General features: G+C 38.8%; 1 protein-coding gene across 2 annotated transcripts in view; it reads right to left on the bottom strand.

Moving 5' to 3' along the window:
• POU6F2 (POU class 6 homeobox 2) overlaps window positions 1–24,799 on the bottom strand; it is a 584,773-nt gene that overhangs the window by 348,005 nt on the left and 211,969 nt on the right. For both annotated transcript variants that reach the window (XM_089687113.1, XM_089687120.1), the window contains exon 3: window positions 12,495–12,723. In XM_089687113.1, coding sequence (XP_089543239.1) covers window positions 12,495–12,723 — 229 coding nt within the window. The remainder of the gene's footprint in view (window positions 1–12,494; window positions 12,724–24,799) is intronic.

Raw genomic sequence — 24,799 nt, 5'->3', positions numbered from 1 at the left:
AAGGCGCAAGACACTTTTTTGGGTCCGCACTAGATTGCATAGGTGTGGATACCCATGCGATCCGATTCTGCACATCACTTTCAGGGTGTTTTTAACTTAACATACACACCCGCAGTGGTTTGCATGAACGGGGTGCGATTCTGATGCAGTGCGGAATTCGCACAGAAAACGCTGCGAATTCCACACCGCATCAGTGTGAACCAGGGCTGAAAAGGTGAAAATGGTGCAGGTATATACTAGTGACATGTGTGATGTGCTGTCTTCTTGTTTCAAAAAGTACTGCTTTTATTTGCTTAGTTTAGTTACCAACATCAAGAAACCATCAAATTCCCTGCTGCTTTCATTTACTAATCATAGAGCCACTAAACATGACAGTTCTTTCCATTTACAGTAAGTCAAAGTAATGATATATAGCAATATTTATTCCTAATATACAGTTGCAAGAAAAAGTATGTGAACCCCTTGGGATTATGTGGAGTTTTGCATGAATTGGGCATAAAATGTGCTCTGAACGTCATTTAAGTCACAACAATAGAAGAACACAGTCTGCTGAACATAATACTACACAAGCATTAGATGTTGCCATGGTTTAATTGCACATAACATGTAAACATTCACAGTGCAGGGAGGAAAAAGTATGTGAGGCCCTAGCTTAATGACTCCTCCCAGAGCTAATTGGAGCCAGGAGTGAGCCAACCTTGACTCCAATCAGTATGATGATATTGGATGTGTTGCTGACAGCTGTCCTGCCCTTAAAAAACACACACCTGTTTTGGGTTTACTGGTTTCAAGAAGCACTGTCTGATGTGAACCATGCCTCGCAGAAAAGAGCTCTCAGAAGACCTACAATCAAGAATTGTTGACTTGCATGAAGCTGGAAAGGGTTACAAAAGTATCTCCAAAAGCCTTGATGTTCATGTGTCCACGGTAAGACAGATTGTCTACAAATGGAGAAAGTTTAGCACGGTTGCTACTCTCCCTAGGCGTGGTCGTCCTGTAAAAATGACTGCAAGAGCACAGCGCAGAATGCTGCATGAGGTAAAGAAGAATCCCAGAGTGTCAGCTAAAGACCTACAGAAATCTCTGGCACATGTTAACATTTTTGTTGACACATCTACAATAAGGAACACATGAAACAAGAATGGAGTACATGGGAGGACACCACGGAGGAAGCCATTGCTGTCCAAAAAGAATATTGCAGCACGTTTAAAGTTTGCAAAAGAGCACCTGGATGTTCCACAGCACTACTGGCAAAATATATTGTGGACAGATGAAACCAAGATTAAGTTGTTTGGGAAGAACACTCAACATTATGTGTGGAGAAAAAAAGGCCCAGCACACCAACATCAAAACCTCATCCCCACTGTAAAACATGGCGGAGGGAGCATCATGGTTTCGGGCTGCTATGCTGCCTCAGGGCTGGACGGATTGTTGTCATTGATGGGAAAATGAATTCCAGAGTTTATCAAGACATTTTGCAGGAAAACGTACGACCATCTATCTGCCAACTGACGCTCCGCAGAGGATGGGTGATGCAACAGGACAATGTCCCAAAGCATACAAGTAATTCTACAAAACAATGGCTGCAACAGCACAGAATATGCCTTCTGGAGTGGCCCAGTCAGAGTCCTGACCTCAACCCAATTGAAATGCTGTGGCATGACCTTAAGAGAGCGATTCACACCAGACATCCCAAGAATATTGCTACACTGAAACAATTTTGTGAAGAGGAGTGGTCCAAAATTACTCCAGATCGTTGTCCGGGTCTGATCTGCAACTACAGGAAAGGTTTGGTTGAGGTTATTGCTGCCAAAGGAGAGTCAACCAGTTATTAAGTCCAAAGGTTCACATACTTTTTCCTCCCTGCACTGTGAATGTTTACATGTTATGTGCAATTAAACCATGGCAACATCTAATGTTTGTGTAGTATTATGTTCAGCAGACTGTGTTCTTCTATTGTTGTGACTTAGATGATGTTCAGAGCACATTTTATGCCCAATTCATGCAAAACTCCACGAAATCCCAAGGGGTTCACATACTTTTTCTTGCAACTGTATGTGCTTTACACTTTATATTACTGCTTTGCAGCCAAAATGTATAATATATCAAGAATGTACTCTCAATTCCATTTAAAGTAGCAATTATGTTACCTTTAATGGTGGTGCCTCAATAAAATAGCAGTAATACTGCCATTCTATTTCCACCATAGGTAAGACTATGCTATGGAGATGGGTCCCTCCATGAACCAAAGCCCAACCATTTTTTAATGTTAGCATTATGACAATATCAAGCCTCTTATGCATTTTTGTTTACAGTACCTTGCCTATTAGCAAGAAAATGGCCAGAATTAGTATTAAGATTTTCCCCTGACTTCACAAATTTCATACAAAACTTGACCAAATCCCCCTTGAATTGAGCCCAGGCAGATTCACCCATCACTAATTACTAATCACTGCAAAATTAAATGAAATGTATTCTTCCAGTACAACTCTCATAGATACATATTTGGTTGTTTTGAAATTTTGATAGCAGTATACTGTAAACATACTGTGATTCTTTCCAGAACAATATGCAATTTTTTTACACAGACAAGCATGAGAAGTATACAATAGATTTTATATACTTCTCACTATGAGTTTCAGAAATGTGAAGCAAATCACAGGTGAGCAAATGGGATTAATAAAAATTAAAGCTACTTTCTCAACTGTTCTACTTTTCCACTCCAAAAGACACTTTTTCTCAATTGTTTGTGGCGGTCTACATTTCAAATCTAAAACTTCAGAGTGTTATTTACAACTTAAACAGTAAGCTAAAATTGCCAAGAAAAGAAGGCTGCATACCAATCACATCACTGGGCTCTAGAAAGTTTATTCACCCATACAAACAATGCAATATGTCCCTACCTGGAGACTACCCTCTCTGACATTTTACACCATTATGGTTTAATCTCTTAGATCAAGCTTATAAGGGTGACACATGGAAGACAGGGGCGGTCTCCGGATGGAACATGTTGGATCATTTCTATGGCTGAAAAAGCTTTCTGGAGCCCAGTGACATCATTTATGTGCAACCTTCTGTTCTTGGGATTGTATTCTTATGGAGTGTGGACAGGCTTTGAAGACTGGCACCTGGAGAGCCTGCAGTAGTTGAAGCTTGGAGTGGTGGGCTTTTTTAACTGACAGTATGCTAAAATTATTACATTTATGTTTAATTGTAATAGTGGATGTGTTTCCAAGAATAAAGGTTTTCACCTTGAATGGAATATATAGTATAATACTTTGAGTAAATGTCATTTTAGAAGGTTTTTTTTTACATTTAAACCTACAATATCAATGAAAGTTTAAATAAGGAATTTTGTCTAAAGATTATACAACTGTTATTTGTATGTATACTTACCTATTTTTCACAACCTAGATTGTCTATTGTTCTCCTGAAGAAGCCAACATTGAAACGTTTTGAGACTGACTGGTCGCTGTACATAGAAATTTTGCTACATAAATTCATCAGAGATTAGTGAAAGAGCTTTTTCTACTTGTACCATATAGCTACTGTATGTTAGGTGGTGACATGGCAATTATCACTGAACTTTTTCACAATGTATAGTGTTTACTAGGTCAAAAAAATAAGCAATTCAATAAAGATGATAATGCATCTTATGTAACAATTTGAGTGGCATGTTTTTATTTTTTGGCAACTAAAAAGTTCCTCATCTGGCTAAAGGATATTTTGTAGTATGTGTGTTATGTTTATGGGCATTTAAACTTTTGTTTTATATTTTGTTTGCTATATGTTACAAAAAAAACATTTAATATATTACAAAGAATTTCCAAAGCAATATGAATCAGCTAAAAAGACAGCTCACCACACCATCTGGCTTAAGACATGGTGGGGTTGATTTACTAAAACTGAAGAATGCAAAATCTAGTGCAGCTATGCATGGTAGCCAATAAGCTTCTGATTTCAGCTTGTTCAATTAAGCTTTGACAAAAAAAACCTGGAAGCTGATTGTTTTTTATGAACATCTGCACCAAATTTTGCATTCATCAGTTTTAGTAAATCAACCCCATTTGTATGATTGAAAATTCAGTCTGATTTGTTTGTTAAAGGATAATATATTCTTGGCTCATGCAGGTGTGTATGTTTGCAATTCTGTTTGAGCTACTGAGTTCTTTAAACAATAGGATTCTTTCAACAGTAGGGAAAAGAGACAAAGGGAAACATGAAAGGTAGCCTAAAGCTTTACTTGGTATGCAATATCTTTTTAGTCCTGACCATTTTTAATAAAGAAAATGTTTACAACACCATGCTATATTATTTCGCTTTTTAAACAACTTAGCATGCCTTTTTTTAGCTACTCAGATAAAAGGTTCACATCAGTTTAGCTGTAATAATTATTGCCATAGCAGCCATTACGTTCAGCAGTTACATTCAACAAACTGATACAGTCACTTGGCTGAAAATAACTATCATTATGACAAACACATACATTATAACTTGTGAATAAAGACTATAGTTTGGTAATGTTCCTTTTCCATATTTACAGTACAGTATTTACAGTACAACTGTTAATATGTGAATATTTATAGGTAAGCAATATAATATTACATGTAAGACAGTAATATACTGTATATCTAAAACATATCAATTAGTCAATAATGTTATTACAGCACTTTTCTCTGCTGAGCTTAGCCTAATGCAAATGACACAATTATATTAATCATATTAAAATCAGGCCCCCAATCTCAAGGACCTGAGAAAAAGCAGGTATACATATGGCACAGTTAAAGCTGAACTCCAGAAATTCAGACCGATTCAAAATGTGCAAAATGTGCATAGCCAACACTAAATTTCTACCGCCTTGATATTGGACTTACTGGACTCCATTCCAGAAACTGCAGAGTCACATGCAGCTGCTCTGCCCACCCCTTCCCTACTCTTGCCTAATCACATAGTACTTAGTATTATGTGTACGCAAGCCTTCTGCAAATGTAAAGTGGAGGGGAGAGGTGGACTGAGCTGCTGCAGAAAGCACTGTTTCTCCTATCAGAGCATCAGAGGTATAGTGATAGCTGTACTTCCATCTCTCAGTAAAGCTGGTTCAGCAGGGGCCGACTGAATTTCAATATCTATGTGGCCACTGTGGTTGAACAGAAGTCGATTTACTGATCAATGTCTGCTCAACTTCCCTGTCAGCATATTTCCACTCAATCCGTGCTGCAGGCAATAGGCTGCAGTGCTGATCTGTGTATTCTGACAGCAGGGAAGTCTCCCCACTGTAAGAATACAATGTCAATGCAGGGAGGATTCCTGCATCCACATTGAATGTGTAGATGAGGAAATCAGGTCAGTTTTTTTTTCATTCAACCTGCTTGTTAAATGAAAAAAAATTGATCTATATATGGGCAGCTTAAAACTGTCAGTTGTACATAAAGAGATAAGTTCATGAGATGACATGTACCTCGATGGACTTAACCAATAGTAAGCAAGCAGATGTTAGAACGTGACTGCATTTCTGCAGTTCAGCTTTAAAGTATATCTAAACCCAAGAGCAAAAAATGTATTGCAGTTTGCCAGCCCTTGGATGTGGTGGCTGCATTACATGTATTTTTCAAGCTAAGTACATTTTCTTACAGTACAGAAAAAATACTTGTTGATCCTTTTTAAAAAAAACCAGTGTGTATCCTTATAACATACTATGCAGCAAACTGAAAGCTGAAACAATGTTTTTGGTCTTCCCACCTATCTTCAATTAACTTAAGAACACCTCTCCCTTCATGTAATTTAAATAAGAAGAGCTAGAGGGGTTTGTAGTCTAAACTGGACAGGGGTGCATGCCACTACGCACCAATTAGCCAATTAATAAATATAAAATGTAACCTTTGTATTAAAAATGTATATTGAACTGTATTTAATTCAAAACTTTATTGTCTGGAAGGCACTGCGCTACAATCTCAAAGCTGAATTCATTACAATTATCAGCCAGTAGATCTATCCCTTACATCCAAATAATTACCAGCACCAAGTTAGATTTCATATCGTTTTTGGATGAAGTTGTGGCAAAAACAATTGTGGTTTGATCATATGCTTTTCAGGTAAAATGAAATTCCCCCAGGAAAGAACTCAATAGGTAATGTGATCTTTCTTGCTACAGATATGTAATACAGGTACACTCATCCACAGTAAAAGCCTCTAAATGACAAGCCCCATACATCGCCATATCCTGTCCAAATACCTCACTACCTACCTGATAGGCATAGGATCAAACCACAATTGTTTTTGCCACAACTTCATCCAAAAAATGGTATGAAATCTAATTTGGCTTGGTGCTGGTAAATATTTGGATGTAAGGGATAGGTCTACTGGCTGATAATTGTAATGAATTCAGTTACGAGATTGTAGCGCAGTGCATTCCAGTCTATAAGGTTTTGAATTAAATACAGTTCAATATACTTTTTTTTTAAATCCTAATAAAGGTTACATTTTTTTATATTTATTAATTTGCTAATTGGTGAATAGGGACACGCACCCTCATCCAGTATAGAGTTAAATCAGGAGACCAGCCTTGCTGCTCCATAGATAGAGTGCAGTGAGCGATGCTGTTGGACATGCATACTGCAGCACAGACATGATGGAAAAATTAAAGTATAAACTGCCCACAAAGACAGAGTGCCAGACTACATATAATAGGTCCAGGTTGTATCTGAGAAGGAGCTGGTTTGCTTTTTATTGAACCATTCTCAAAATGTTAGAGTCACTCTTTCAAGCTCAGCTAAACCATTAGTGATAGACACTTTTTAATTTTAAAATTAATTTAAAAAAATAAAAATAAACAAAATAAACAAAATAAACATTGGAAAGACATGAAATTTAAGTAAAAACTAGCTCACAAAGGTTAAGCAGTAAAGCAGGTCCATAGTGATTAAGTGCTCTCAGCAAAGAATTGAAAACTGGTAAGCAAAATGAATTCATGACGTACTGTGTTCCATTACTTAATGTTTATTTATAATGCTATATATACACATAAGCAAAAACATGCAGCTGGACGCATTTTTATAATGCCTGTTTCTTCATTAAGATTTTATCATCTACCTCGTCTAAAAAGCCTCTTCCTTCACTTTGTTAAATCTGCTTTTACTTGGTGCTGTTTCTGCATTATTTTAATCTTTGCTTCCCTACTTTACATGCACTCTCAAATTTTAAACAAGTAAAATTTGTGCATTAGCTTGCCCCTTTTCATTTATGATTTATGACTGACAGGTTCCTTGCAGCAAGTTAATGGTATGAGAGAGACATTATTTTAAACATTAAAGTGAAAACCATTTACAAGTATGATAAGAAAGGTCTGTTGACATTAATCTTTAAAATAGCCACAAGGTGCTGCATAAGCTACTGCTATACCAACAGGTGGTGCCCAGGGGACAATAATAATAAAAAAAATAATAAAGTAACTTTTTTCAAGAATATTTTTACTTTTGATTTTACGGTTTTGAGTCTGAAATGTCCTTCTCTGTAAAACAAAATGTGGATACCAGATTCAAGCTTGTACATTGCCTCCGGCTACAATAATCTTGCTGTAATTGATTGTGATGTGGCTATCTAATGTTGTCCATTCAAGATTTCAGAATTTGACCCTATTAGCATATTATTAAGTCTAAAATTGCCGAATTTGACAGACAAATGTATTTATTACAGATACATAGGGCTTTATTTACTAAAACTGGAGAGTGCAAAACCGGGTGCAGCTGTGCAAGGTTGCAGCAGGGGTGGTAAAAACACACCTTTGCTATGGGGTTTTACCACCCCCAAAACTGCAAATGTAAATGAACCCTTACTTTTCTGAGCCCCCTATAAAGGGCTGCTTTCACACCGTGGGTACAGCGCAGTGCATCTGCGACTTTCCTGGATTAGCTGTTCTTTGGCATAGACTTCTATTATATCCTGCAGGTGTGGTGCACTTTCTAAAAGCACACAAAACCTCCAGCATTCAGGAGTTTTGGTGCGCTTTCAGAAAATGCACCAAACCCACAGGATTTAATAGAAGTCTGTGGCAAAATGCAGCTAAACCGCAGGAATTCTGTAGGGACACTGCACTGCACCCACAGTATTGGCAAACCACAGTGCAACAGTGTGGAAGCAGACCTATACTATTATGCCCATTGCTTCACAATGACCTGAAGATCTCTTCTTTTCTGCTGCTGGCACCACTCTGGAGACCTCTAGCCAGGATAAGAGGTGGAGTACAGTTGGTATCACTGTGCATAGGACAGGAGCCAGCACTACAGAGGAGGCATCGCCCTATGAGGCTCTTGTTCCTTACCACAGCTCTAATGTTACAAGTAGTCCCTCTGCATTGCACTCTGTTTTATGCTCTTGGATGGCGAGATGGCCGAGATCTACTGGTAGATCACGATCTACTGGTTGCTGACCCCCAATATACAGTATACAGTGCTGTATACAGTACAATATCTCAATGAACTCAAGAACAATTTAAAAAATTTGGACAGAACTGAGTTTAATAGAACATTTGTTTTGCTCATTAATTGAAGGTAAGGTTACTAATATAACATAGATTACAAAGTCTTCAGTTTTACTCAAATTAGTTGATGATAAATTGAATTCACCCCACAACAAAAACTACTACATCTAGTATTTTGTATGACCTCCATGATTTGTAAGGACAGCACCAAGTCTTCTAGGCATGGAATGAACAAGTTGGTGACATATTGCAACATCTATCTTTTTCCATTCTTCAAGAACGACCTCTTTTAGAGCCTGAATGCTGGATGGAGAGTGATGATCAGCTTGTCTCTTCAGAATTCCCCATAGGTGCTTGACTGGGTTCAGACCAGGAGACATACCTGGCCACTGAATCACTTTCACCCTGTTCTTCTTCAGAAATGCAACAGTGGCCTTAGATGTGTGTTTTGGATCATTGTAAATTTGGAAAAGTGCATGACAACCAAGTGCACGGAGTGATGGTAGCATCTTCTCTTTCAATATAGAGCAGTACATCTGTGAATTCATGATACCATCAATGAAATGCAGCTACCTGACACCAACAGCACTCATGCAGCCCAACAGAAGGACTCTGCTACCACCATGTTTCACTGAAGGCACCATGCATTTTTCTTTGTACTCCTTACCTTTGCGACACCATACAGTCTTGAAGCCAGCAGTTCCAAAAACATTTATCTTGGTTTCATCACTCCAGAGTACAGAATCCCAGCATGGGCCCTGGCAAATTCTAGGTGGGCTTTTTTGTGCATGGGCTTTAGGAGAGGTTTCCTTTGTTGATGACACCCATGCATGCAATTCCTCTGCAGTGTATACCATATTGTGTCATGGGAAACAATCCCCTCAGTTTGGCTTTTTGCTTCTTCAGCTAACTGCAGTGAACTTGCTTGGTGATTTTCTTCAACCCTTCTTATCAGAAGACTCTCCTGTTGAGGTGTTAACATCCATGGATGGCTTGGATGTCTCTGTGGGATAGTTGCAGTTCCACCTTTGTATCACTTTTGCTACAGTATTCTGACTGATAAGTAAAGCTTTGCTGACCTTCTTGTAGCCTTCACCTTTCTTGTTTGAAGAAATAATTTTCTTTCTCATGCCTTTTATCATTTCTCTTCCATGTGGTGCCATTGCTGACAGCATGAAATGGGAATTTTTCTTTGTTAAGTAATACCCTTTTATAATCAACTGTTTCTTGGACACCCTGTGTTTTCATATTATCCCGGTCTTCCTTCCGAGTTCTGAATTTTGAATGGCCAGGATGGGGTGATGTCACTCCTACACATGCGTACCATTATGGCACAGAAAGCAGATTGTAAATGCAGTCTGAGCTGCGCATGTGCGGCTCAGATCTCATTACTGCTGGCAGGCAGGGGAGACATTTATGACAGAAGAGACCTCTGGGGTCTCTTCTGTTTTAAAAACCCTGCCTGTCACAGTTTTTTTTTATAATGCTTGAGTTTACTACTACTTTAGGCTTTGGCAATAAAACCTGCAAGCTGATTGGTTTCTGCGCAGAGCTGTACCAGATTTTGCACTCTCTAGTTTTAGTAAATAACCTCTCAATAACAGTACTGTATCTATAAAGGAGAAGAGTTGTCACCTGAGGACAGCAAGGATTACAGAACATCTCTTCAATGTTTTATCTCCATACATGAAGTGGGTGCTGGGGGATCCTGTTCCCAGAAATTAACTAGTAGGGCTGGCAAAACTGCTTGAGATTTTATTTATTTTCCAAGAGGTGCTGAAAATATGATTTGAGTTTATACAATGTAGTGAGAGGGCAAAAACATTCGCAGAGCCCACTGGCTCAGGTTAGGCCACTCATAAAAAACAAGGCTACCTTCCAGTGGGTACCCCAGCAGGTTACCAGAAAAAAACATTCATACGTGGAAGGAGCGCCATACCAAAAGATAAAAGAGTCCAAATTCATTTATTGTGCTAAAACACAATGCATTTTGGGGGTCAAAGGAAATCCCCTTCATCAGGACGTCAGTTGAAAAAGGGAACCTTGAATGGACTCAATATAAGGTTTATCTTTGTAAATCTGTGCAAGGAAGCTAATTGCTGGATTAGAAGATTTACTGGCCAGCAGTATCTACATGAGAAATCACGTTTTGGGTAAAATGCTTGAGAAAACACAGATAGAATATACAAGATAGCACTAGATTTCTGGCAGGATCAACAGTTGGTTGTATGTTATATTGAACAAAACAAAAGATAGCAAATAGGAGAAGTCAATTGTTAGGGTTCACATACACTTTAACCTACTAATAAAAAATAAGGAATTTGAATAACATTGTGCAAATTACACAGTTGGATGTATTGATCTTACTACTCACATCTTACCATTTTACACTATAACAACGTTTCAATTCTGAAAAGCTAATCTGATGTTTAGCTCAAGTATGCTTTTTCATCTAAACTTTGTCTGTCTCAAAAAACTGCATGAAGGACTGAACTGCGTATATTTTATTGTGAGTCACTGACCAGGACAGACTAGGATTAAAGGGCAAATCAACCCCAAACTAACACCAGCAGGCTGAATCACCAACTTCAGCCTGCTGGTAGTTTATATGAACCCTCTTTAATCTTCTTACCTGACCACTGATTTAAAGCAATATTAGCATAACCCCCTTTAAAGCAGAAAAAAAGGATTTCTGAGTAAATCCAGGTTTCAATTGAAAGCAACACATTCTCTGCAGTAAGTATTGGTAGTCAGCGATAATGATACTTCTGCCCACAACGAGAGCATGGAACAGCAATTTTTAATAGCAAGAAGGAGTTTTTAGAAGTGGTTCTAAATACTAAAGATTTTTTTTTTACCTTAATGCATTCTCTGCATTCTCTGCATTAAGGTATAAAACCTTGCATTGCCTGTTACCTTCCTTCACCTCCCTAACACTTACCTGAGTCCTTTATTAATCCTGTGCTGTGCCTGGCTGCAAGTATTCTCTTGCCTTTTTCTGGTCTCACAGACTTTGCAGAGAACAGAGAGAGCCATTGGCTCCTGTTGCTGTCAATCAAATCTTTTGAAGAGGTAGCAGGGGGCAGGGCCAAGCTGCACTGTGTGTGTCTATGGACTCACACAGCCTAGCTTGGGAGTGAGCCCACATGTGTGACCTCACTGACGGGGGACTACAGAAAAGAAGGTAAGAGGCCACTTTGTGTAATACGATTGTACAGAGCAGGTAAATGTAAACTATTTAACTATTTTATCTTTAAAAAATTGACTTTGCAATCGCTTTACCTCAAAATAATATTACGATTTGGCCTATGCCCTACTGATCTATGTACATTTTAAAGATAGATCTACATCAATACTGTATATATTACATTACAGATTTTTTTATTCAAAATTCAACAGAAGCAGATCTTACCTTTGAAGTCTCCGGGAGACAGTAAAAGCCAGCAGGTAATATGACAATGGCCATTCATAACTGGAATATAAGGCTAGAGCTACGCAGTAGATTTCTAGTAGCTGTGCCATTTAAAATCATCAGCAATTATTCACTAGATAAATAGGTAACAAAACTGCTCCTTATGTCAAAAGCTAGGCCAGCAGCAAGCAGTAGCAATTTGTAACAATTTTTGCATTTGATGGGAGCATTCTGCAATCATGTGAAATTGCTACTATACGCTACATGTGTAGCTTAACTTACATGGCTCCAAGTTTTCCATCAACGGCTACTCCTAGTAAATAATATCTAAAATTTTATTAGTATAACTCAACTGCTAAAAAGCCTTTAAAGTAGGTCTCAATAATGATATGGGCTAAATAACAGCCATACTGTTCTTACCAACACAATGATGGTATAGATTTGATTTTAATGAACAGCTGATTCATTAACTTCTAACTATATATATAATTGCTAGAATCCTTTGTCAAACAACAGATCACATTATTGCTCCACAAATTGAATTCAAATGTCTTCAAAGTGTAGTTAAAGAAATTCTATATTTTGTATGTAGATGAGAAAACGTACCTTGTAGATTTTGCAATGGCAGCGTCATTATCCCTCCAGCAGCTGCAGCTGCCACCAGACCTTGAATATTTGTAAGGTTTGCTGTAGGCAATGTCAGAACCAGTCCTTGTTGCCCCCCAAGTTGCCCGGCCATGTTAAATGGTATGAGGATTGGCTGGTTAAGGCCTGGCGCACTTCCTGGCATTACGCCCGCTACAGCGGATGCCAACTGTTGTGCTGCTAGCAATGGCTGCAAAATAAAGAAAAAGCTGATTTTAGTAAGTATAAAGATACAGTATATTAGCAAGAGGAGAGAAGACAGGCACATTGAAAAGCATATCATAATCCTTTTAATGTTATCACCTTGCTGAATTGTGTTTATAGTATATTGAACTATGAATGCAAGGTGTAAAGCATAATACATATAAGTACATACACAAATCTATTTTTTAAGTACATGTAACAATGCAAAGCTTTGATATTTTTACATAAACAAGAGAATTACAAGTGTCTGCACAAGTATATCAGAATTCTGCCTAAGGCAATATTCTACTGAAAATCATAACAAAACTTCATAGTCCTGCTATTGTCATATTTGTCTGTTACATGATAAAATAGGATTAACTGCTGTTTGGTGGGGTTGTCCTTGTCTTTCACAGAAGTACATGTTTTCTAAGCTGATTTGACCATATAAGTTCAAATGAGGCCAACATCAATGAAAACATGCAGTGAATGCATTTTGTGCTATCATTTTTATCGTTTCTATTTTCCGTTACCTAAATTGTTTAAAACAACCCACTCATGTAAACAAAATGTAGTAACAGTTTCTTGCAATAGAAACCTTAGTATTCAGCAAGTCCAAACTCTGCTGTGTTCAAGTGCTACAGACTCCAGCAATGTATTCAGTATTTGATACTCCCAGGCGTGTTGGATGTCTGAGACCCCCTTCACATGGTATGAATCCATCTGCTGGTGCTTTATCACTACAGGACACAGTAGTAATGTAGAGGCTGACAGGAGCAAACATTAGGAAAAGCGGAGGAAAATACATATGAAAGTTTGCCGGATGTGATGATTCTGCCGTAGACTGTAGCATTTGAAGACAGCTGAAGTTGGGTTAGTCACCCACCAAAGAGGTAAGTATTCAGATAAATACGTTGCAGGGAATCTTTATTGCATTCTTCTACATTTTTCACAAAATTATAAATTGAGATTAGTGGAACAGAGCACCAATGAGTTTGGGGTGCATAGTTCTTGCTTGGTTAAAAAAGACAGACTCCAAATTACACCAGCAAAAAGGTGATTATGGGGTTTCTCTACAAAAAAGTTACTGTGTTGCCTGTACATTTCCTGCATCTGTTGCTTAGTCAAGACTGGCATTTTTTAATCTAGCAAAACAAAAAAGTAACAAAAATGAACTGATTGAATCATTTTGGTCTTTTAGTATGACACATACATTAATTCACATCAACCAGTCTGATTTTCAAGTATCATAGCAAAATCAATAAATGGTGAAATGCTATTGGCAGCAATGCTTTGCTTCAGTTGTCAATAGTTGTCAATAGCTTAAGCTACAGGTTTTAAAGTCATATTCCAGTTATTTTTTTTTTTTGGATAATATGAGGAAGGGTTAAAGCCCTTGACAGGTTTTAATTGTCCTTTGTGTCTGAAAGATTTTTCCCTCACTCCCTGTCCTTACATGATGTTATAGTAAATCTCTCCAAAAGGGACACAGACAAAACACTATTTTTAGCAGTTTGAGAAAGGGTTAGCTCTTTTGATAATGTACTATATGCGTCTTTCTGTTAGGATGACAATACTTTCCTTTGTTTATAGTATAGATATCACAGGGATAGGAAGTATGGGGAAATCACCCCAATTTGGTTACAGGCAGAAATAAAATTGTGAAAGAATATGTAAATCATCACCAATTAGTCCAAAACTACAAAAATAATGGCTAGAGTTGGGCATTGAGAGCAAAATAAAAAAAAGACAATTATCATTGTCTAGCACTAGCACTGTCAACAGCTTTGTTTTGAGAACACTGGTGGGGGTGCCTTCAATTGTCAGCCTTTATTAATATATCTTAAAGTAAAACTATGGACACCATACTGTAAAAAAATGACATATATGTTGTAGTCTGCCAATAGCATTAACACAGCTCCAGGCAGCCAATATACAGTGTGAATGGATATGCATCAGCTGTATGGACTGCCCACACAGCCGAGATTGACAGGTACACAGGGGAGGGTACATGGCCCCAAAATCTCTGCATAGGGCTGTACATCCATCCCTGCACACCTAAAAAATCCAGCTGTGTGAGGCGAGTCCATATAGCCGATGCAAATCCATTCACTAACACAGACTACTTGCATACAGCTACATTCTAGGACCAAAAAAGATAAACAAATGGATCTTAACTCTGTAAAGTGCCTGTGGGGTGCAAGGGCAAAATAAACTTTTAGAATTAGATTTACATACGTTTTAAATCTTTTTTAAAAAAGCATGTTGCTATATGTGTTTAAACATGTTAGCTGGATTTATGCTTTAATTTGTCGGACTCTTATTTAAATTCAGTTTCAAACTAAACGTTCATCTACAGTAAGTCTACCCTGTTCACAGAGTTAAAGTTGTACTGTGTTAATGCAAGTGACAGATTGCATCATACATGTACTGTAATTGTTAATTGTTCTACCAATAGTTACACTTTAAATTATGGGAATAAAAGTTAATATGTGATTACATAACCAAACATTATGGCAGAGTCATGATAAATCTAGTCATTTTCATCAAACTCCTTTTTGCTGTGTTCAAAACTCGTCTTCAAGTCTAAACAAACCAATCATTTAATTTACTGTTTACTGAATATAATCAATATTGGACAGATTATGCATTAAATTACTGTCAAATTTATGTTGCCCAACATACACTATATTGCCAAATGTATTGGGACACCTGCCTTTACACGCACATTAACTTTAATTGCATCCCAGTCTTAGTCCGTAGGGTTGAATATTGAGTTGGCCCACCCTTTTGCAGCTATAACAGCTTCAACTCTTCTGGGAAGTCTGTCCACAAGGTTTAGGAGTGTTTCTATGGGAGTGTTTGACCATTCTTCCAGAAACGCATATGTAAGGTCAGGCACTGATGTCGGACGAGAAGGCCTGGCTCACAGTCTCTGTTCTAATTCATCCCAAAGGTGTTCTATCGGGTTGAGGTCAGGACTCTGTGCAGGCCAGTCAAGTTCCTTAACCCCAAACTCGTTCATCCATGTCTTTATGGACTTTGCTTTGTGCACTGGTGTGCAGTCATAATGGAACAGGAACGGGCCATTCCCAAACTGTTCCCACAAAATTGGGGCATGAAATTGTACAAAATGTCTTGGTATGCTGACTCCTTAAGAGTACCCTTCACTGGAACCAAGAGGCCAAGCCCTGAAAAAAAATCTCACACCATAATCCCCACTCCACCAAACTTTACACTTGGCACAATTCAGTCAGGCAAGTACCTTTCCCCTGGCAACCGCCAAATCCAGACCTTTCCATTGGATTGCCAGTGTGATTCGTCACTCCAGAGAACACATCTCCACTGCTCTAGAGTCCAGTGGCGGCGTGCTTTACGGCACTGCATCAGATGTTTTGCATTGAACTTGGTGATGTAAGGCTTTGATGCAGCTGCTCGGCCATGGAAACCCATTCCATGAAGCTTTTTACACACTGTTGTTGTGCTAATCTGAAGGCCACATGAAAATTGGAGGTCTTTAGCTAATGACTTTGCAGACAGTTGGCAACTTCTGCGCACTTACCCCGCTCTGTCATTTTATGTGGCCTACCACTTTGTGGCTGAGTTGCTGTTGCTCCCACATTGTTATAATACCACTAACAGTTGACCGTGGAACATTTAGTAGCAAGGAAATTTCACGGACTTAGTGCAACCTACCACGTTTGAATTCTCCTGAGAGCTCCTGAGAGCGACCCATTCTTTAACAAATGTTTGTAGAAGCAGTCTGCATGCCTAGGTGCTTGATGTTATACACCTTTGGCCATGGAGGTGATTAGAACACCTGAATCCAATGATTTGGAGGGGTGTCCCAATACTTTTGGCAATATAGTGTATGTCTATATAATGATAGCAAAACTAACTGGTTAAATTTAGGACAGGAAACATTATGAGAAATAAGACCCATTAAATCTTCATTTAGAACACATATATGTCTGTTTAGCCTAGGTTTACACAGCTGCAGTGTGATTTTGATCTGACTTTCAGTACGATTATCTAATATTACTTACTGTAGATGCAACTTTGATAAGGAATCATACCAAAGTAATGAAGGAATCTTAAAAAAAAATGCACTGTACTGAATTGCATTGATGTGAATGAAAACCATTGAAAACAATGTGATTTCTTTTGTCATGCTATTCTGTGTGACTTAAGTTTCATCTGAAATTGTACTAGTGTGAACTAAGTCTTAACAGAGAGAAAAAAACTCAGGTGTTAATAAGGGCTTTGCTCAAACCAAATTATCTGAGGTTAGCTTTATTTAAACTGACTAAAAATGTGTACATCTGTTTATTACAGTACCCTTACATTTTGCTTGATATGGACCTGCCTTTATGAATATCATGAGTTGAATAAGAGTTTTAGTGAAAAACACAGATGGAAGATTCTGCTACCCATTAAAAGTGTATAACAAATGACTTCAAAACTGATCATGTCTTGTCTTGTGCTCTGACAGAGATTGACTTAAGGCTTATTATGAGAGCTATGTATGTTTTCTACTTACACAGCTGCTATATCAATGATATGATAGACTTGATTGAGGAAATGGCCATTAATGACCACATATTGCAGATTTGTTGAGCTATAAATAATTAATGCTGTCTTTCAGTGACAAAATGAAGTGCAAGCAGAAGTACATAATGGAATCATTTCTTGTGTACTGCACATTGATTACACATCTCATTCTCTTGAAATCAATTATTTGGGGGATCCACAGAGACAATGAGCATAGTATCTAAGCAAGACATAACAAGAAAAGAAGGAAATTATGTCTTGTTTTGAGGGATTGACTATGAAGATTTCTGTATCAGCCTAATTGCTAGAAGACAGTGTTCTATTATATCATAAAAAGGAGTTGTCCAAATATATTTAACATATAAATTGATAGAGGCTGATCACTAGAATATTTAATTGAGTTTTTGTAAAAGTATCAAAAAAGATTATACAATATCAACACTGCAAGGAGCTTTTTAGCATAAAATATGTTTACACAATATAGTGTAGATCTCTACCCAGCAGCTATGAAGGCTGAATGAATGTGCAGATCTCTACCATGCAGTTAGGTAGGCTAAATGCATGTCAATTTACACACACAGATTCACACCTTATCAGATAATGCCTGGCTGTCATGCTGATCCCTTGGCTTCAGTTCCTTAAGGTACTGACCAGGGGTGGACTGACAACTCATGGGGCCCCGGGGCAATAGGGGATCATGGGGCCCCTGTGTCCTTGCCCAAACTCAAAAAAGCCTATGAAAAAGGTACCAGGGGCATCTCATGGGGCCCCCTACTGACCCCGGGCCCTCGGGCAGTGCCCGAATTTCCAAATGGTCAGTCCATCCCTGGTACTGACACATCCTTAAATACCAGATATACAGGTTACAGTGAGATTTCTAAAGCGTTCTCTTTGTGTCACTACAAAATAGCCAAGATATCATCAAAACGTAGCCAGGTTTAATCATATCTAAATCATGAGTACTGAATAAAGTAATTAGGACATCATTAGACTTAATAAATTAAGCAATTGAATTCACAAAGATAATGAGCAAAGTACAGTATTCTACACCAAACATTAAGAAATAACTTGGTCAAACCCTAAAGTAAACCCTTTCTTACTTAAATCTATGTAAAGGACATGATTATAAAAATGCAGGTGCAAATTAGGTGCCAGCACATAACATACTATATCTTCCTGAGTGCCCTGTATGCCCTGAAACTATAACCCATGCTTAGGTATGAGCTTCAGGGTCAAACATGAAGCAGGACCCAAGCCATATGCGTTCTAAATAAGAAGCTTGGAGCATTGCTCTCCCTGTTCCCTTGATCCATACTGAAAAGGGTGCCAGTATGTCAGATATTCTTCCAAGAAGTAACGCAAACATGTAGTTAAGAGATGCTGTGCTCCTGACTGTCTGGTCAAAAGTGAAAATGAGAAGCGGCCCCAGCCTATGAGTCTCCCAAAGCATGCTCCCTGACACATTTTGCACCACCTCCAGAACTTAGTCAAAGAGGTCACCACCCAGTCATTTGTGGTTTGAGAAAAGGGTAAACTAATGTGCTGTATTTATAGCAACTAAATACCAACACTTTATGGCATCTGAACTGTGGTCATGGAGATTTTTTTTGAGCCATTCCCCTCCCAAAAAAAACAGAGTGCTAAGCAACCATTGGTCAGTTTGTGTTGCAACAGATATTAGAGACAGATCATAGAGTAGTTGCAGAAGGAGCTCATTGCTGCTGATTGCTAAAAACTGCTATACACACTCACTGTGAGTTGGACAGAACTGGATCAGATAGGGATAGATCACATACTTTTTTCAGATAGAGATAGGTCATTCTATATAGTGCTGCTGTGTCCTACATTTACATGTCATGTATGTACAGTATATTAGTATGTTTAGGGGCACTGGAACTATATATGGATGGACCACACAGTGTTTGTAGGGAGAGATACTTTTCTGAGTGTGCCATAAAAAATTGAATTGCTGTTTAGATACTGCCCCCATGGTTTGCATACGGTTTAGTGTACCAAATCACCACGTTACTAAATGCACCAATCAATGCACTTATTACCATAGCTGCTAATAAAGATAAAAAAATATCTTCTTAATTCATGCAAGTACAGCTAGTAGAGAGAAAGCAGGATCTACATCTGCAAATTAAAAAAACTGTTTAGTTTCCCTCCTTGAAAAGCAGCTTACACAGTGGGCATTAGGTATGTACAATTTTTGGCTTTTTCTGTGAAATAATACATTGTGAATTTTATTTCTTCATTAAAACCTGGCTGGTCTCACACTCAGATATGGCCTAGTAGAAATGCCTTAATACTGTGCCTGGAGTCAGTGCAATGCTTTTTGGCTTTTTACTTGAATAAATACACTTTAATGTTTGTTTTTTTGTTTTTGTTTTTCCATAAATGTTTTATTCAAATTGTAAAGAATACAAGTACAAGTTACACTCATTGTGTGAAAGGTAGTAGAAATTAACTATAAGTGTTTAGCTAGGTGGTATATCACACCGAGTGTGGCACATAGGCAACAAATAGATAAATCATCCTTGTGTTGGAGGGGATGTGAGAGTGAGGGCACAATGGCACATATTTGGTGTGTCCTAAGATACAGAAGTATTAGGGTGAAATAATACACCAAATACAGGGGATCACAGAGGTTAGTGTCCCAAAACATCCAGGTACATGTTTATTCCATAAAACAGTGACCACGGTAGAAAAATATAAACATACGGTGATATTTCATCTTATAAATGCGGTAAAGGGATTCATACCTAAATTTTGGCAAGAACAAGAAGTACCAAAAATAAAGGACTGGATAAGTAGAGTAGATTATGTGTATAAGATGGAGGAACTCCGCCATATGGAGGAGGATAAAATTATGAGATTTCGGGAAGAATGGGAGGTATATAGAAAATCATATAATGGAAGAGATAAAGAGGGAGGAGGAAATTGAGAAAGAAAAAAAGAGATAGGTAGTGTCAGGGTCCTGTTCACAGTAGAAGTTCTGGAAGATCTGGCATTTGTGCCAGTACCCTGCATGGCCGCAGAAGCACGCATCCGCCTCAGTTTGGTGCTAGATGGCCTTTATAAGGAGGCTCATCACTTCCTCAAGTTGCTGGATGATCTCTAGCTCACCATGCCTTGTTCCTGTTTCCTGTGATTGTGACCTGTGATTTCCTGATATTGACTCGGCTTGCTCCTGGACCTGTCTACTCTGCTTTACCCCTGATCTGATCTCGGCTTGGCTTACGGATACTCTCTCTCTCGCTCCTCTGTGTATGACCTCGGCTATCCCATCTGACTACGTCTGCTCGGATTCCCACCTGGTACCTGACCTTTGCTTGGACCGACTACCCAGTAAACATCTAAATCCTGGAAGGGCTTGCATACCATGCACAGGTGCCTCCTGTCTGCAGACCTATCTCTGTGCACCAGCTGTGCTTCTGAGTGGACCACCAACCAGCACTCCTACAGGCGACCTGTGCAACTTTGGGCCTGACTCCCGCTGTCCCACTCTCAGGGGAGTCCGGAACTTAGCCGCAAGGGAAGCTCTTTCTCCATTGGCCTCCATCACCAGATACATGATAGGTAGATTAGGAAGAAGGAACAGGAAGTTCTGAGAGTAATCTGGAAATAAAGAGGAACTGGGAGCTAAAAAGAAGAGAACTAGGAGGAAGATGGGCCTTGGGGTGGGAAGGGAAGAGGAGGTTGGGAATGGGAGCGGGGGAGGGACTTTGGGGGGAGAATTGTTTAAATGAAAATGTTTTTTGTATTTGAACAATATGATTATTTATTGATGTTGAGTGGAAATATTGAAAACTAATAAATTATTTAAAAAAAATAAAATAAATCCACAGTGCAGCATGGAGCACATCAGTATATATTTTGAGAAAATCAAGTAAAATAAATATGTAGTTATTGTGTTATTATCTGTATATCAAATGATCCATATTTATCCCTATTCAATAATGTTTTCCAAAGGGGAAAAAAAAACAATCATTGTGCGAAAAGACTCAAAGACAATAAATGAACAGAGAATTAACAAATGTATAAAGGAGACACAGTACAACAGATATCCTACAATAACAATTGTAGAATGGTAGTTTTAAGAAGATACATAGTATGTAGTATCCCAAACCATAAGCTGTGTAGTAACAGATATCAAACAAAAGTCTCCCAGTAAAGACAGGTAATAGCCATGTACAGTATTGAACCTCGTAGCCACAGAGATGCAAGAAGTGTACCGTACATTGTTTTTTTAAAAGGTTATACTAGAGGGAGATGTCTGGCAGGAATCATGTAGAAATAGAGAAAGGAAAAGAAATTACAAGACAGGAGAAAACAAAAAAGGGGGGGGGTACCTCCCACCCACCCCTCCAAAACGGCTTCCAGAAGAGTACAGCTACATCATGTACCCAAAAGAGGAATATGCGGTCATGATGCGCTCCTAGCAGTGAGGCCGTCTATTGCATGTAGTTCCTGTATTGCTCAGTCATCTTGAAATGAGACCAGCAAGATGAAATAGTTGTAAACTTATGCATTCAATCTTGGGATAAGCTGATCAACTCCTCCATCTCCACTATTTTATTTATTCTACTAAACCATTCTTTGATCCCAGGTACACAGGGAGCATGCCAATGGACTGGTATGCAAAGTCTAGCCGCATTGACCAAATGCATAGCTATGGATTTTCTATAGTGTGTTTTAGGAAGGGATGTACTGTATGGTATATGGTGTAATAAATATTGCTCAGATGTGAAGTCCAAGGTGTATGTGATAACTAACTAGATAGTATCATGAGCCAGACGCCAAAAAGGAGAAGCTTTTCACAATATTGAGCATTGTGCCAACTCTCATGCCAAATCTCCAGCATGTGTTTGGCGTAGCAGGTGAGAACTTATGTAGGAGAGCAGGACTTCTATAACAGCAGGTTTTACTTTTGTAGCAGTTCTCCTGAATGGCCATATTAAGGGACCCCTTATGACTCCTTATGAGAATATTCATCTATGACAGACCAGTCCTCATCTGTGAGAGTGTGTTGAAACTCTGTTTCCCAAATTTGCCAAGCACGGTCCAGGGACATAAGAAAGGCCTGAAGCAATAAAGAATAAATCATAGAGATTAAGTGTCTTTGGAGGTACACTTAAGGCATAAGGACTCAACTGCATACAGGGTCTAGACCACCACACTGCCAATAGAAAGTGATAGAAAGTGTCTTACTTGCAGGTATGTCCAAAAAATAAAAAAAGCCCATTTGGGAGAAGGCAGATAAATGATCATAGGAGAGAAGTTTTTTCCTAGTAAAAACGTGGTATGCCTGGACATCCTTGTGTGGACATATCACAGCCAGAAAAGAGTTGGACAGTCCCAGGGAAAGTCCAAGTTGCCTGATGTTAGGGGACAGGATGTGTCAAGAGGGTAGCGGATCTGTAGCAGATCTGCAGGCTAGTCCAAAGCTAGTTATGATGGGGCCAATAAGTGGGTGGGTAAGAAGAGTGGAAGAGGTGCAGCTGGGGGGGAAGCCAGGGGAGCAGATGCAGAGGGAGGGATGCAAAGGAGTTTTCCAGGTGGACCCACGCTTTCCTATGAGAATTAAGATTCCAGTCCACTATTCTAGTGAACAGACATGCAGATAGTATTTGTGGAGGTCTGGAAGGCTGATCCTTCCCTTGAGTTTCAGCAGGGTAAGATGGGAAAATGTAATGCAAGGAGAAGAGTTCTTCCAAATAAATAAAGAGCAATGTTTTTTATATGTGGAAAAGAAAGCCAGCAGAAGAGAAAACGGTAGAGAAAACGTAGAAGGACATTCATTTTAATCAACGCTGCTCGCCAAAAACAAGAAATATTAAGACTATTCCAAGCCTTAAGTGAGAACAAAGGATGTCCAATCGGCTGCACTCCAAACAATCCACTTTATTGAACCAAAATAAAACCAATACAGACAGTGGAAATACACTGGGGGACTGGCAGGTAAATGTGTTTCACGCTAAAGACAGTGCTTATTCATTACCCCATTGGGGTAACCATAAGGTGAGGACCATAAGGTCAGCTGGTATCTATATGCTTAGATATGTCTTAGATATGTCTTTTTTCCAAGTAAATGGGAAGTTCTGTTTACAATTGGCAAGCAAGGGGGGTGAAAGAGAAATATTCAGGCGTGGGATTTGGTATAATTGATTTTTAGATTCGACAGGCACCCAAAAAATTCCATATCACTAAGTAAATTAGGCAAGGAGGTACGAGGTTCAGATAAAAATAAGAGCAGGTCATCGGCAAAGGCCGCCACTTTATATTCCTGATTATCCACTCTGAGGCCTCGAATATTCTGATTGGCACTAAATCTGTTCAGAAATGGTTCCAGGGTCAGCACAAACATCAGGGGGAAAGCAGGAAGACCTGGCAAGTGCCATTCGTGATTGGGGAAGGCATCTCAGAGATGGCCATTTACTTTGACTCTAATTGATGGAGTAGAATATAATGCCAGAATACTAGCGCAGATGCGCAGGCCCAAGCCAATCATCCAGAGCACCGCAGACATATAATCCCAGGCCACTGTGTCAAACGCCTTCTCAATAAAGAGTAAAAAAGCCTTGTTTGCTGTTTGAAAGCCAATAATGCAGACTGAGCGCTTTATTAGTGTTGTCCCTTGCCGGCCAGGTATAAAACCCACTTTATCCAAAGAGATCAAAGAGGGAAGGATAGAAAGGAAGTTATTGGCTAGGATCTTAACCTATAATTTGATGTCAGCATTAAGTAGGAATATTGGCCTATAACTAGAAGTTTGAGTGGGGTCTTTGTCTTCTTTTGGAATGATGGTAATGTGAGCTTCGAGTAAATGACCCATGGTCATGTGAGAAGGCAGGGCATTAAAGGTTTTGAGATGTGGGGACAAGCGAAGCTCTTGTAATACTGAAGAGTAAGGTCATCGGGTCCTGGACTGTTCCCTGGTTTCATTTGCTTTAGGGCATTCTCCAACTCTTGCATGGAGAACGTGCAGTCTAGGTTCCAGGCTTTTTGTGTTGGGATCGCTGTTGGACCATATGTTGAGAGGAATTCTTTAATCAAAAGGTTGTGTGTTTCAGGACTGTTAGGGCCCAAATGTGCCAATGGTAAACTAGAAAGCTGTTTAAACTAGAAAGCTGTATAGTATCAAATTGTTTTGCTATGTCTTCATTTTTTGTGAGAAGGTTTCCAGAAGGAATTCTTAGATGGTGGATAATGTAAAGGACTTGTGAGCTACACATGGCACCGGCCAATATTTTCCCACTTTTATTGCCGTGCTCATAGAATACTTTTTGGCTAAGCATGTATCACTGTCGTGTCTGTTTGCGCAATTCTTCCAATAGAGCAGAATGAGTGAGTTCTAGTACTTGTAAAGTGTTCTCGGTGTGGGTCTTTTATGGGTCTTTTCCAAAGTTTGTATGCAAATTATCAGTGACTGAATAAGTGCCTGGCGTTCTTTTTTAAATTTAGCTGACATTTACAAGAATTCCCCTCTCATCACACATTTGTGTGCTTCACACATTGTAGTAGGGTTG

The sequence above is a fragment of the Staurois parvus genome, unplaced genomic scaffold, assembly GCF_062004578.1.
Source record: "Staurois parvus isolate SC_StPar_1 unplaced genomic scaffold, SC_StPar_1.0 ptg000020l, whole genome shotgun sequence".
NCBI lineage: Eukaryota > Metazoa > Chordata > Amphibia > Anura > Ranidae > Staurois > Staurois parvus.
This window is presented reverse-complemented; position numbering and strand designations above follow the sequence as displayed.